Below are 15,032 nucleotides of genomic sequence, written 5' to 3' on the forward strand. Positions count from 1 at the left end.
TTCACTTAAAATCCATCTTTATTTTGTAATGTACACTTAAGCATGTCTACCAGAAATATCAATACACGTCTTTAAAACAATGACAACAGTACAGAAGGGCCTGCCCTTCCGGGTGAAGAGCCAACATAAGTCTGAAATAAAAGGTTACTGGAAAACAGAGAATGCTTGGGAACATGATACGAAAAGTTATGTTGAATAAATAGTGTGGTTTGCAGAGATAGCGTTCCTTGAATTAAAGTGTTTTATTAACCAGGATAACTTCTGCAGAAATTCCAAGTGGAAGCCTCAGTCATATTACTTAGGATTGGAAAAAGCTTGTCCAACATTACACACTGGAGAGTCATTTTAAGCCTCAGTGGCTATGAAGAAGATATCCGCCATCTTCCTGCTGGAATAGAAGATGAGGTCATACACAGGCCGTGTGCAAATATGCATTTCTAATATAATCACTTCTAGAGTCTTCTGCATAAAGTATATTTAATTTCTTGCCACACAATGGTTTTACACGAAACCTAGGAAGAGCTAACCATGATTGAGCCTTACAACATACTAATAGCTGATCTACAGCCTTAGGAGATCCTTATGAAGCAGGACAGAAGAAAATTGTAGAAAATGATTGTTCATTATGTTCATGCTTCTATACTGCTGGCAAGTTACAAGCAGTCAGGGGGCGGTGCTTGTGTTCACACAATACATACACTGTGACCCACCCAGTATACAACTCTGGGATTGGCTATGAAAGGGCTAGGAACCAGACTAGCCAGCTAAGATGGTGATCACAATAAGGGCCAGTGCACACCAAAAACCTCTAGCAGATACACAAAACGCTAGCGGTTTTTGAAGCTGTTTTTCAGTGCGATAACAGGCATGTTTAGAGAGGTTTTCTAAACATGCCTATCGTGTTTTTGGAGCGTTTTTGTGTAGCAGAAGTCATATTTTGAAAAGCTGTTACTGAACAGCTTCTGTAACAAAAACGCCTGGAAAACCGCTCTGATCTAGCATTTTTCCACTTCCCTATACTTAACATTGAAATAGAAACGCCTCAGAAATCTAAAAACGCTGCAGGACAGGAGTTTGCGTTTGGGAGAAAAATGAACCGCGCTGGTGTGCACCAGCTTATTGACTAACATTAGCCAAGCGGTTTTCACCCTGCAAGCATTTTATAAAAACACTTCAGAACTGCTCTGGTGTGCACCAGCCCTAATTCAATGATTACTAGACAAAAAAAAAGGTCTCTTACATACGGCTTTGTCATGATACAAAACTGAGAAAAAGATTCAGTTAAAATGTATCTAATGTGAACTGAGCCATAGGGAAACATGGACATTACCTTGCTAATCAGTTGTCGATTCAGTTAAAACGGACAGCAACTGATTCAGTGTGAATGGATCCATAAAGCTCCACTAATGTTAAACTGTGTTCAGCCCACAGCAAGCACATAGTATCCCTTGCTTTCCATTCCAGCAGGTATTATTTTCATTACACCAAAAGCATTTGGAAACAGAACTAGGAATGCAGTGTCTTTTCTTCTGGTTTTAACTCTCCACAGACTAGAGGTGCGTACACACATGCGACTATAGTCGTTTGTAACGATCATTCCCCGATCTTTACCAACGACGATCGTTACAAAAAACGAACCAACGACTATTAAGGCAAACGACGAACGAGGCAAATCGCTACAAAACAAAGTTCTGTCTTGGCGGATTTTTACCACCGACGATCGTTAGCAAAAGTGGTACATCGTTGGAAACGATCGTTCGTACCAGGCTGGACATGCGTATTTCACTTTTTCTCCAAGGAACTTTACAATTTTATGCGCAGGCGCATTAAGTGCTTTTACGTGGTGTAACGTTCGTTCTAACGATGTGATCGTTACACACTTTTTACAACTAACTTTACTTCGGTCGTTCTTTCGTCAATTAAAAGTTCGTTCGTCGTCCTCAACGAACGATCGTTGTCGCATGTGTGTACGTAGCATAACACTAGGAGGTATATGCATAAAGACCAATACAGACTGGCACAAAGGCACCAAACACTCCATCATTAAGAGTGACTAGATTTTCCTGCACTACAAAGCTGACCTATTGTTAAACCGATTAAATCATTCACAGTGCATACTTTTAAAGCAAACCTATGACCGACAATCAAAATGAACCAAGACCTGCACTACATAGTATAGCATACTGTGGCTTTTTATTGTACCATCAGCAAGCAAGATTAAGATATTGGTTTATAAGTAAGCTACCCATCATGTAATGCCTAAAAAGGACTATACAATCAGCTCTGACTATCACTGTGCCAAGGGCTTCTGCTTTATTATGTAGGTACAGCTGGAGACAGCTCCAAGCCAGCAAGTTACTAGAGAAATGTCTGAGCAGAACAATTGAGCAACTAATATCTTCAGTAATACAATTCCCCATCTCAACAGGTATAGATCATTTCAGGAATGCATAAGCTCAGGCCAGACCTGGTCTAAGTCAGTCTAAGCCATGGTTTCATTTTAGGGCTCCTTTAAAAGGAGTAGTACTTGGGTTTCGTTATATAAAGGGTTAAGGCTATTGGTGAAGAAGGTTAAAAAAGTAACTAGACTAGTACATACAATTTCCACCCTCTCTGAACTCCTTATTAAATATATAGTTATACAACCTGCATTTGACCCAAAGTAATGCCATTAATCTCCAATTTAGCCACAGCACACTGGAAGCTGTTGAATTGCATAATTAAATGTAAGATCCAGCTCAGTCGGCAAGTACTAGAGTTGGTCAATGGCATAGTAACAAGCTGCATAAAATATGCATTAACTTAAAATGATTAGCAAATGACCGACTGTCTCTGGTAAGCGATGCACAGCTTCTTATCTCTTTTTTTCCTCAAGCGTTATCGCCTGCATTTAGGCTTCTTTCACATTAAGAAACGCGTGCAGGAGCCGATTTCTTGCATGCATTGAATAGCCCGCGGCGTGTCATCAGGATGTTGCTGTGCGACGCTGATTAGTGGCGGTAGTCATAATTCAACTGACGGGAAAACGCCGGCTCCATGCGATTAAAAGCACCCGGGTCCGTTGAACAGTAACACACCAAAGCGCAGTGTTGGATGTGACAGGTAAAATGAAAGTCTATGGACTTTCATGTTACCTTGGTTAACGTAAAGTGTTACCTTGGTTAACGTAAAGAGGAGAAATAAGTAAATTAAAGCATACTGTTGTGAAGAAAACTTGCTAGCTGCTCCTACAGCTAAGCACTCATAAGGGAGAAAGGGCAAGACCTTTACCTAAGGGAGGCAGAAGCTGATTGGATAATCCTTTTCAAGTGATGGATATACAAATATTTTTAAACAGAAAAACATCTGTAGTAGGCAGGGGGCATACTTTATAGTGCACTGCAAAACTTGTTTTAACTAAGGATCAACCTAACAGATATTTAAAAAAAAAATGACTCTCCCCCCACTTCTCTATATTTCTCAGACATTCTAAACAAAAAGTACTTTCATTTAACACAAGCTGATCTGACTTCCTGAGTATTGTGTAGGGCGTGTTCTCTTCCCATCACTGACCAGCAAGAGCCTGGCCACAAAATAAAATATATAGTGCAAGGTCAGAGACAAAAGGCATTTCGTAGTACAAACCACACAGATACAAAAACGGGAACAATTTGGAAGGTTTGAGTTGTCAAGGCTCAGTCCTGCTAGCGGTATTACTGTAACATTCTGGTATCGCACAAAATGTTGCACAATACTTAAAACAAGTCTTAAAATCTTCAAGTTTTGGTCAGGTGAGACTGGGGAATAAAAGCTCAGTACTGCAGTTTCCAGAATAAAAGCTGTCTGTCTGCTGATCCTGTGATCATAGTGTTGCAGGATTCATTCATCCACATACAGGTGACGGCATCTGAAGAAAAAAAAAAAGTGACAAGTGTATAAAGGTTAAAAGCAATTTTCACTTAGTAAGTGAACTTTTTTTCCCCACTTGGAGCCCTTTCACACTACACAGGGCTGTACAACACATGCACTTTAAAGAGAATCTGTATTGTTAAAATCGCACAAAAGTAAACATACCAGTGCGTTAGGGGACATCTCCTATTACCCTCTGTCACAATTTCACCGCTCCCCGCCGCATTAAAAGTAGTCAAAAACTGTTTTTAAAAGTTTGTTTATAACCAAACAAAATGGCCACCAAAACAGGAAGTAGGTTGATGTACAGCATGTCCACACATAGAAAATACATCCATACACAAGCAGGCTGTATACAGCCTTACTTCTGAATCTCAAGAGATCACTTGTGTGTTTACCTTCTGTCCCCAGCTTCTCTCATGCACTGAACATTACAGGCTTCCTGCAGACAGCTCTGCCTATGTCGTTAATTCCTTAGTATGTGACAGACCAGCTCCTTTCACAGCCTCCAGAGGAGGATTTTTATCCAGCTCTCTTCTATCACTGATAAGATAGCAGAGAAGCTGCTGGCTTATGTAAATAAAACACACACTGGAGTGTGCATAGAGGAACAGTTCAACACTGAAGAACTTGGCAGCCTTCCAGACACAGGCCAACAAGTCTGACAGGGGAAAGATACATTGATTTATTACAGAGATGGTTATAGTAGAAAGAGCTGCAGCAAGCCAGATCACATTAGAATAGGTTTAGGAACTTGTAGGAAGGTAGAAAAAAACGTTGTAATTTTTGTTACAGAGTCACTTTAAAGATGACGGTCATCTACTTAGGCTCTGTTGGCTGTACTGTATAATGATTATTTTATAAAGTTATAGAGCTAGAAAATTTCAAAGGACAACTGAAGCAAAAGGGATATGGAGGCTGCTATATTTATTTTCTTTTAAGCAAGGCCAGTTGCCTGGTTCTCCTGCTGAGCCTCTGCCTCTAATACTTGTAGCCATAGTCCCTGAACAAGCATGCAGCAGATCAAGGTTTCTGACATTGTCAGATCTGACAAGATTTAGCTGAATGCTTGTTTCTGGTGCGATTCAGACACTACTAAATATACCATGAGGGCAGCCAGGTAACTAGTATTGTTTAAAAGGAAATAATAATGGCAGCCTTTGCATTCCTCTCACTTCAGTGGTCCTTTAATTGTCAGAAATTAAAATTAGATGCCTAGTTAGAGCTCCACCTGCTGCTTTGACTGGCAATATTTTAAGTATGAAATGACAGGAAAGAAACCTCAATGGTTGAAACCTGCATAACGGTTTCACATAGTTTCCTGGATTTAAACTGCTCTGAGCAGAAACTTCTTTTCCCCACACAAACGTTTTGGACACATTGTGCATTTGTGTTTAAAATAGGATGGTTTTCCAAAATAGTGAAAGACGGTCAATGAAAAATGCACACAATGTGTTAACGATCCCATTGACTTACAAGGTTTTAAAGTTTCTGTACTGTTAGCCAAACAAATTATGAAGATAGAAAAAACAAAGTTTTGTTAAAGAAATACCTTTTTAGGCCTCGTTTACATCATATGCGTTACCGTGCACATTTAGGCAGCACGTATGAAGTGTGACACGCAAGAACGGCATAAGTGCATAGACAGCACTTCTACCGTTCCCATCATATGCGCTGCGCAGCAGTACAATGCGCTAGCACACTGCTGCGTGCATTTTTTGGGGAATCGCAGCGCTGACCCATTCACTGTAGTAAATGGGATCTGCAAAGCATAGCGACAGAGATGGCGTGGGATCGTACGTGTTGCGTTCTGATCGCATGGCTATCTGTGCTAAATGAGGCCTTAATGGCCAACTGTTAAATTATGCAAGCTTTCAGGGATCTAGTCCCCTTCGTCAGGCATATTTCCAGATGATAACTAAAGTAAAGCACTGTATGCAGTTAAATAGTAAACACAAAGATGACAGTTGTACTGGTGAAACTCAAAACATTTGAATATCATACAAAAGTCCATTTATTAATAAGGTAAAACTAAAATATATGAAATAGAAACCCTTTGCAGGTGTTTTAGATTAATTAACTGATTAAAGAGCCTGACACTTTGAGCCTAGAATATTGAACATTTTCGCAATATTCTAATGGTCTGAGATTTTGGTGTTGAGATTTTCATAAGCTATAAGCCATAATCATCAAAATTATAACAAAAAAAGGCTTGAAATATATCACTTTGCATGCAATGAGTCTATTTCACATATTAGTTCCACCTTTTAGATTGAATTACTGAAATAAAGGGACGTTTGCCGGATATTCTAATTTTTCAAGTTTTACCTGTACTGGTTATTATTTAGCAGTACAAATGCAAATTCACATGCAGGAAAAGGCATGCGATTATGACTAGTGTGAACCCTGCCTTAGACTCCAGGTTGTCCAAGTGGGTGGGTGGTCAGGCTGTCTACATAGAACAGCTTTTTGACATGTCTGCACACTTGTTCGCAGCCAAACTGTGTAACTTATCTGATGCAGTAAATTCCTGGATTTACATATTAGAGCAAGGGTATCAAACTTACTCATAAGGGGCCACAATCTAGGTACAAATGCCTTTGTTGATTTGGTGGAACATTCACTTTAGTGGAACGCAGCATGACCAAGACACGAAACGGCCGTTGTCCATGTTTGTGTTCGCCACCCTCCACCAATGATTGCCTATCCTCTAAGCATGTAAGTGATGATTATGGATATAGGTGTGTGGAACTTTGTACCACTGCAGATTTGGACACTGTTACCCACAATAAACAGATTTGCTGGACGACTGGTACACGTGCTGTATGTTTGCTAACTGGGTAACATTCACTCTACCTCAATCCTTGAGCTCCCTTTTGTTCCAGTAGCAAAAAGGATGGTCAATGGCATACAAATCATTTTGAGTTGAGCTGCAGAATTATGCAAATATATGCAGCTTGACAATGGGGCCAATCAAATCCCACCACAGAGTCATTCCATTTCCAAACCGCATAAAGGCTTTGCATATTTCTGCATGAACTCTGAATCATTGCATCTCACTGAGAATTGCTTCTTGTCATCAATGTTTTAGTAGGACTAGGTTATGTACATTAATGACAGCTGAAGATGAGCTTCAACAAAGTCTCTTTAAAGAGAAAAAAAAAATGAATAGTAGAAAAGACCCAGTACCTGCATGTCCTGATATCCGTTCAAGAATTCGTCCGCCAACAAGATCCCAAACAAGCAATTCACCGGTGTCATTTCCAGACAGAACTGAGTGGCCATTCCAACAGAAACACCTGAATGGAAGGAGAAGACAGATTCCATGAAAACACGGGTCCTAATGTTATTTCGGCTGGAGGATCAACAACAGAGACCACAAGAAAGAGACTATCATCAGATAACAGAAGTTACCTCTGAACCTCTCCAGATGGTAGAGAGGAAATGAGCATCCCTGTCTGAACATCAGTGACCTTCAGGCAGCCATCTTCTCCAGCAGATAGAACATGCCTGTTGTCTGCAAAAATACAGAGAAGATAATACAATACACACGTGTGGGAAAACTGGAGCAATTGCCCAGAGCAGTCAATCAAAATCCTAAGTTCAAATAGGATGACACCTACCTGGCTGCTCTTGACATTTGTGCATGTATGCATGTCAAAAAGCCCCTCGTCAAGCATTCAAACAACACCTTGACTATAAATGTGCTTTTAGGCCTTGTTCACATTATGTTACGACCGTGTTATCATTCAGCGTGGTGCGTTTGTTAAAAGCGCTTTTCTAAGCACTTTTCCAGAGAGGTTTTTTAATTCACTCCCTGACGCAAGTCAGGAAGTGAACTCTTTGACCCGGAAAATAATAAATAAAATGTATTTATTCTTAAAAACGCGAACGCAATCGCTGCACAAAGCGATTTTGTGAGCGCTTTGCGTTTTTTCCTATGCGTTCCATTGAGGCGAAATCGCGCCAAAAAAGGTACCGGCACCCCTTTGTTGAGCGGATCGGAAACAAACTGCTCAGATGTGAACACTCTCGTAGGGAATCATTGCACAAGAGTTTCTAGGGCGATTTTGAAAATAGTCTGCGCTTGAAAAAAAGGGCAAACATGCCCTTAGTGTATACGAGCCCTGACTCCTTGGACTCTACCTTCTATATTATCCTGGAACTCTCCTTACATTTTAGACCAGCAAGTATCAGAAAACAAACCCAAAACAGACCCCCTGCATACATTTATACCACTGAACAATAAACTACTAATTTAGAATTCTACTAATCACCCACATGTGAATTAAGATCACTTTTCCAGTCAATGGCCCTTATTCAATTGACTTCTTACAGGAGATTTTCATACCTCATCAATAAAATACCTGAAAACCCCAGCAAGTAAGAAAATGGTATATAAAAAAAAAAAAAAAAAAGTATCAAATTAATTTTGAGTTTTTGGTCAGTACTTTTTCATTTCTAGTTGCTAAAAAGTTAAGGTTTGTACACATAGGGTTTGTATACACAGTAGTTTTAAATCAGCCAAGGTGGCTGCTAAAGACTATGCCAAAAGTCTAGTGTGTGTATGGCAGCCCCAAACTTGAGTATGTATTATCCCGCCGCTAATCAGTTGGGTGCAAGGAGAAGCTGAGAGAGAACTCTCCCAGCACAAGGTAAAATAGGGAAATAAAAATGTATTCCCCTATTGACTACCCAATTCCTCCCCCTTCACATAATTTGGGGCCTGGCTACCCGAATTATGTTGTGTGAACGGCGGGGCCCAAGTCTGGTGCCAAGATGACCTGCTTTGCAAAACCCTCCCCACTTAGTTGCTGATAGATCTTTCCTACCGCATCATCTCTGCTGAACACTGCCAATCCCTTCTGCTCAGTAATATGCTGCTCGTCATTCCCGCAACCCACCCCATAGTAACAGAATGCGTCACTAGTCTGCAGGCTGGAGACGCATCTGTACCTGAATGGTCACCCAAGAGATTGAATCCCAGGCAGCAGTTATCACATGTCTGTAGCTAGCTTTATTGTATATAAGCTGAAAATGTATCTCCTGGAGGACAATTTGGGAGAAAAGTTAACTGAATGAGGATCAATGACTTCCAGAATTCAAAGGGGAAAATAACACTAAAACACATTACCAGGACTCAGTGCAACTTCACAAACTTTCCCGTTGTGGCAAGGAAGCTGATGTAAGACAGATAACTGTGCAGTATCCCAGATGCTCACGGTTCCTTCTTTAGTTCCGGATAACAGTAATGATCCATCAGAGCTGACACTTATTGTGTTTACCTGTAAATAACACATATATAACTTAAATATTCGGGAGAATGCAGTGGACAATAGATCATTAGATGCTTTTGAGATTCATTGGAACAAATTGGAGTTTAAGGACCATATTTTGGAACCAGCTAGAAGATATACACTGAGTCTGGAATACTTCATCTCTCGACAAAACATGAATAATTTACCAGTGAGGCAAAAGACAATACTCACCTTCCCTAGGACACTCTTCCTGGTCTCTGTCCCTCTTTTGTCCAGGCCCCTCCCACTTGATCCAGCAGTGAAATCTGCATTGAGGCCAGGGTCACACTTAGAATCGCATGAGTTTTCCCCATGGAACATATTGGAAAACTCCTGTGATTCTGCTAAGTGTGAGCCCGGCCTGAGTGTTTCCAACTAGAAATCTTCATCCAGCCATCTTGTTTATTCCAGTAACTGCTCTAGTAAGTGGGTAGCAAGACTATCAATCTAAGCTTCTCCTGTACCTAACCTTTGAGCTACAGACTGCATGGGGTGAAACTGGCGGCCATCTTAAAAGCAGTGACAGCAGAACTTTCACCACTTTGACAATGGCACCTGGTTACAAAGTACTTATTGAAGAAAGCACAGCAAACACACGAGAGGAGGGATAGAGAGTTGAAGAACTATGTTCAATGTGACTGAAATAATGGGGGTTTCCAAGGGGCACAGGCCCGCTTTGGAGTAACTACATTTAAAGGGAACCTAAACTGAGAAGGATATGGATTTTTCATTTTAAAATACCACCAGTTGCCCGACTCTCCTGCTGATCCTGTGTCTCTAATAATATTAGCCACAGCCCCTGAACAAGCATGCAGATCAGGTGCTCTGACTGAAGTCAGACTGGATTAGCGGCATGCTTGTTTCAGGTTTGTGATTCAGCCACTACTTTAGAAATCAGCAAGACTGACAAGCAACTGGTATTGTTTAAAAGGAAACATCCATATCCCTATCAGTTTAATTTCCCTTTAAAGTCCGTACACACATCCAAGTTTTTTCTGCAGACGATTGGACAATTTTACCAGTTCCATGTAGTATGAGAGCTTACCTACACAGTCTGTTCATAGTATTCAAAATCTATTGGCCCTCATATTACATGGAGGTGGTAAAGCTGGCCAGTCATCTGCAGATTAAAATTGGATTGTACGGAGCCCAATGGTGTGTACACACTTGAAAGATTAATGAAAGATTTTAGACTAATTTTACCCCCTTCCATGTAGTATGAGAGCCATACCTACACAGTCTATTATATTGTGCTGAACTCCCCATCAGACAGAAATCTTTGTAAGATGCTGCACACATTCAAAAGATCAGTATCTGCAAAAGATCTGTTCCTGCAAAATGCATTCATAGTCTATGATATCTGCAGATCTTATACACACCTTGTTTAACAGACATTCATCTGCAGATCAGATCCACCAGGATGGATCTTCAACTCTGCAGATGAATGTCCGTTAAACAAGGTGTGTATGAGGATCTGCAGATATCAGACTATGAATGCATTTTGCAGGAACGGATCTTTTGCAGGAACAGATCTTTTGCAGATTTTTATCTGCTGGAGAGTTCAGCTCAATAGACTAGACTGTGTAGAGCAGGGGTGCCCACACTTTTTCGGCTCGCGAGCTACTTTTAAATTTGCCGAGGCCAGGAGATCTACCAACGTCTCAAATGCTAAGCACGCCCCCCCCGCGTAGGTTAGCCAGGTATATGTGCCTGCAGCATAGGTTGCGTGCCCTCAGTGTAGGTTAGCCAGGTATATGGGCCCTCAGTGTAGGTTTGCCAGGTATATGGGCCCTCAGTGTAGGTTTGCCAGGTATATGGGCCCTCAGTGTAGGTTTGCCAGGTATATGGGCCCTCAGTGTAGGTTTGCCAGGTATAGGGGCCCTCAGTGTAGGTTTGCCAGGTATAGGGGCCCTCAGTGTAGGTTTGCCAGGTATAGGGGCCCCCAGTGTAGGTTAGCCAGGTATAGGGGCCCCCAGTGTAGGTTAGCCAGGTATAGGGGCCCCCAGTGTAGGTTAGCCAGGTATAGGGGCCCCCAGTGTAGGTTAGCCAGGTATAGGGGCCCCCAGTGTAGGTTTGCCAGGTATAGGGGCCCCCAGTGTAGGTTAGCCAGGTATAGGGGCCCCCAGTGTAGGTTAGCCAGGTATAGGGGCCCCCAGTGTAAGTTAGCCAGGTATAGGGCCCCCCAGTGTAGGTAAGCCAGGTATAGGGCCCCCCAGTGTAGGTTAGCCAGGTATAGGGCCCCCCAGTGTAGGTTAGCCAGGTATAGGGCCCCCCAGTGTAGGTTAGCCAGGTATAGGTCCCTTCAGTGTAGGTTAGCCAGGTATAGGGCCCCCCAGTGTAGGTTAGCCAGGTATAGGGCCCCCCAGTGTAGGTTAGCCAGGTATAGGGCCCCCCAGTGTAGGTTAGCCAGGTATAGGGCCCCCCAGTGTAGGTTAGCCAGGTATAGGGCCCCCCAGTGTAGGTTAGCCAGGTATAGGGCCCCCCAGTGTAGGTTAGCCAGGTATAGGTCCCTTCAGTGTAGGTTAGCCAGGTATAGGGCCCCCCAGTGTAGGTTAGCCAGGTATAGGGCCCCCCAGTGTAGGTTAGCCAGGTATAGGGCCCCCCAGTGTAGGTTAGCCAGGTATAGGGCCCCCCAGTGTAGGTTAGCCAGGTATAGGGCCCCCCAGTGTAGGTTAGCCAGGTATAGGGCCCCCCAGTGTAGGTTAGCCAGGTATAGGGCCCCCCAGTGTAGGTTAGCCAGGTATAGGGCCCCCCAGTGTAGGTTAGCCAGGTATATGTACCTGCAGGCGGAGGAGAAGAGGCGGCGAGGAGAGACTCTGGCAGGCCAATGGGATGTAGGAGAGAAGCGGCGGCGAAGAGAGAGGCGGCGCGGCCGCTATGTCATGGCTGGGGGCAGCGCCGGGCACGTTACACACGCACATTACACAGGCTGCCCACCCCCCCCCCCCCCCTCAGCCATGACGCAGCGGACGCGCCGCCTCTCTCCTCCCTCTCTCCTCGCCTGCATGCATTCTTATTGGCCAGCAGCTAAACACGAGCTGCTGGCCGCAACAAACATTAACGAGACGCGGCCAAGAGGCCGCGATCTACCAAGGAGGCGGTCGCGATCTACCGGTAGATCGCGATCGACCTATTGGGCAGCCCTGGTGTAGAGTATGCTCTTATACTACATGGAAGGTGGTAAAATTGGTCTATCTTTCATTAATCTTTCAAGTGTGTACACACCATTAGGCAGAATGTGGAGCCCAAGTTTAAGAGGTGGTGTAGATTCAGATATTCATTAAAGCATGTACAGCAGGTGGAAGTGGCAGCGCTTTCGGACAGAGGCTGTACCCGAATTAGCCATTTGCAAAGATGTGCAAAGCTCCACAATGTGGACAAAATTACACAACATGCATTCAAAATAGGTACAGCAAAGGAGGGCATTAGCTTTAGTATAATTAACATGTGCACAAATGATTCCCTACTAGACTTATTGTTAGACTAGCGGTAGGTCTTCTCCCGAGGGCCTGTGCACATATTTATACTGAAGCTAATGCCCTTCTTTGCTGTACCTGTTTTGAATGCATAGTGTGTAATTTTGTCCACATTGTGGAGCTCTGCACATCTTTGCAAATAGCTAATTCGGGTAAAGCCTCTGTCCGAAAGCGCTGCCTCTTCCTCCTGCTGTACAAAATTAATGCAAGTATACTATTTGGCTAGCTGCATTCAAGTGCTTCAACCTGCATTCAAATTTTTAGATTAGGAACTAATACATAATTGACATCTGATTTGCATTCAAGGCATGTATTTAGCATGCTTTGCATGCCTCTGCTGGCTTACATTTCAGTTTGCAGCCTGGAGCGCTGTCACTTGTTTGATGTTTGATTCTTTAAAGCATACCTGAATTACAAAGACTGCGAAAACCATAAAGCCTCATACACAGGCTAGATGAAACTCAGCCATTAACCGCCACCTCTGCCAATAATCTAGCATGTGTACAGCGGCCTCCCGATGCCTCATCCAGCGAGTAGCCTGGCTGGTTGATTCAACCGAGCAACTTCAGAGAGCATTGTGTTCCCCACTCACCACGCATGCCACGTGAAGACATTCCTGAACTGCTCTATCCATCCTCCCCACCACATTGTACAGATGTGTCGCTAGCCTGGCAGTAAGCGACAAGTTCCGTTGCTGTGGCGGCCTTGCAATGCCACCTGAGGGAGTCCTGATTTTTGCCTGGCCAACACATACCTTAAAATTCGAGTTTGATAAATCCTTTCTGTACCCAGTAATAATTCAGTAGCGTTACACTCAAAGCAAGTCTATTATGCATGCTGATACAAACAAAGAAAACCGAAAATCAATGCAGCAGCATCATCATTAGTCTTTTACCCTCCTCACCATCTCTAGCCTTATAAGGGCTTATATTGGGCTGTCCTATGAAGCAGAACAGTTCAGTGATATAGAAAGCATCTCTGTCATTTACTAAGATTTTTTTCCTTTCTGCTATTTTACTACTGAGATTTGGTTCTTTTGATGTATTCCGTTGACAAGCCAAATGAATTAATAATGAAATGTCGGCATCTATAACAGGATGTAGTAATTGTCATGATGCTGGGGAAGAAGGTATTGTTATAGCAATTGCTTTCATTGCAGCATATGCAGCCTGCCGGAAATCAATATTAATACATAAGAGATGCTTTTAGCAAATACTTAGATTTATATCACAATATTAATGGAAGTCATCTGGGGACTGCCCATAATGATGATGATGCACCAAACTAGAGTTACAATCTGAAACCTGTATAAGGATTCCTTCCCACTGGATGCATGGTTATGTAGTTTCTGCAACTCACACATAGGAAAATCTGCAATATATCAGACACTGCAACGTATATAGTGTGGATGTCACTCCCTATGCAGTGCCTTTACCAAATGCTCTGCTACAGGCACTTGTCCCATTCCTTGCACTGACTATACTAAAATGCAAAGAAACTCATTTGTATGTGCATTTGTATATTATCACATGAACACATATTAACCACTTCAGCGTTCAGTCGTTTTCACTTTATGCATCCGAGCAATTATCACCTCCCATTCATTAGCCTATAACTTTATCACTACTTATCACAATGAACTGATCTATATCTTCTTTTTTCCGCCACCAATTAGGCTTTCTTTGGGTGGTACATTTTGCTAAGAGCCATTTTACTGTAAATGCATTTTAACAGGAAGAATAAGAAAAAAAAAACGGAAAAAAAATAATTTCTCAGTTTTCAGCCATTCTAGTTTTAAAATAATACATGCCTCCATAATTAAAACTTACATATTGTATTTGCCCATTTGTCCCGGTTATTACATCGTTTAAATTATGTCCCTATCACAATGTATGGCGACAATATTTTATTTGGAAAAAAAGGTGCATTTTATCTGTTTTGCATCCATCACTATTTACAAGTTTAAAATAAAATTAAAAAAAATATTTCATCTTTACACTGATATTTAAAAAAAAAAAAAAAAAAGTTTAGACCCTTAGGTAAATATTTACATTTTTTATTTTTTTGTAATGTTTTTTTTTATATTAAACATTTTATTTGGGTATTTTTGGGAGGGTGGGATGTAAACAGTAATTTTTTTAGGACAATATGTGCTGATGTTTATTTTTTTACATTTAGTTGTAGTTTTACTTTTTGCCCACAAGATGGCAGCCAACATGACGTGTTTGTTTACATGACGTCACTCTAAGCGTAACATATACGCTTAGAGGGACGCAAGAGCCAGAAAAAGCGAAGCTTCCGAGAGAAGCTGTCGCTTTTTCTGCAGGGGAGAGGAATCAATCATCGGGCACCATGGCCCGATTGATTGATT

General features: G+C 42.1%; 1 protein-coding gene across 1 annotated transcript in view; it reads right to left on the bottom strand.

Moving 5' to 3' along the window:
• The window catches only part of NSMAF (neutral sphingomyelinase activation associated factor), a 112,997-nt gene continuing 97,965 nt past the window's right edge, over window positions 1–15,032 (bottom strand). Inside the window, exons 28-31 of the mRNA XM_068237426.1 lie at window positions 9,023–9,173; window positions 7,303–7,405; window positions 7,078–7,187; window positions 1–3,886 (exon numbers count right to left, since the gene is read on the bottom strand). Of these exons, the coding sequence (XP_068093527.1) occupies window positions 3,792–3,886; window positions 7,078–7,187; window positions 7,303–7,405; window positions 9,023–9,173 (459 nt within the window). The 3' untranslated portion in view covers window positions 1–3,791. The remainder of the gene's footprint in view (window positions 3,887–7,077; window positions 7,188–7,302; window positions 7,406–9,022; window positions 9,174–15,032) is intronic.

The sequence above is a fragment of the Hyperolius riggenbachi genome, chromosome 5 (assembly GCF_040937935.1).
Source record: "Hyperolius riggenbachi isolate aHypRig1 chromosome 5, aHypRig1.pri, whole genome shotgun sequence".
Classification (NCBI taxonomy): domain Eukaryota; kingdom Metazoa; phylum Chordata; class Amphibia; order Anura; family Hyperoliidae; genus Hyperolius; species Hyperolius riggenbachi.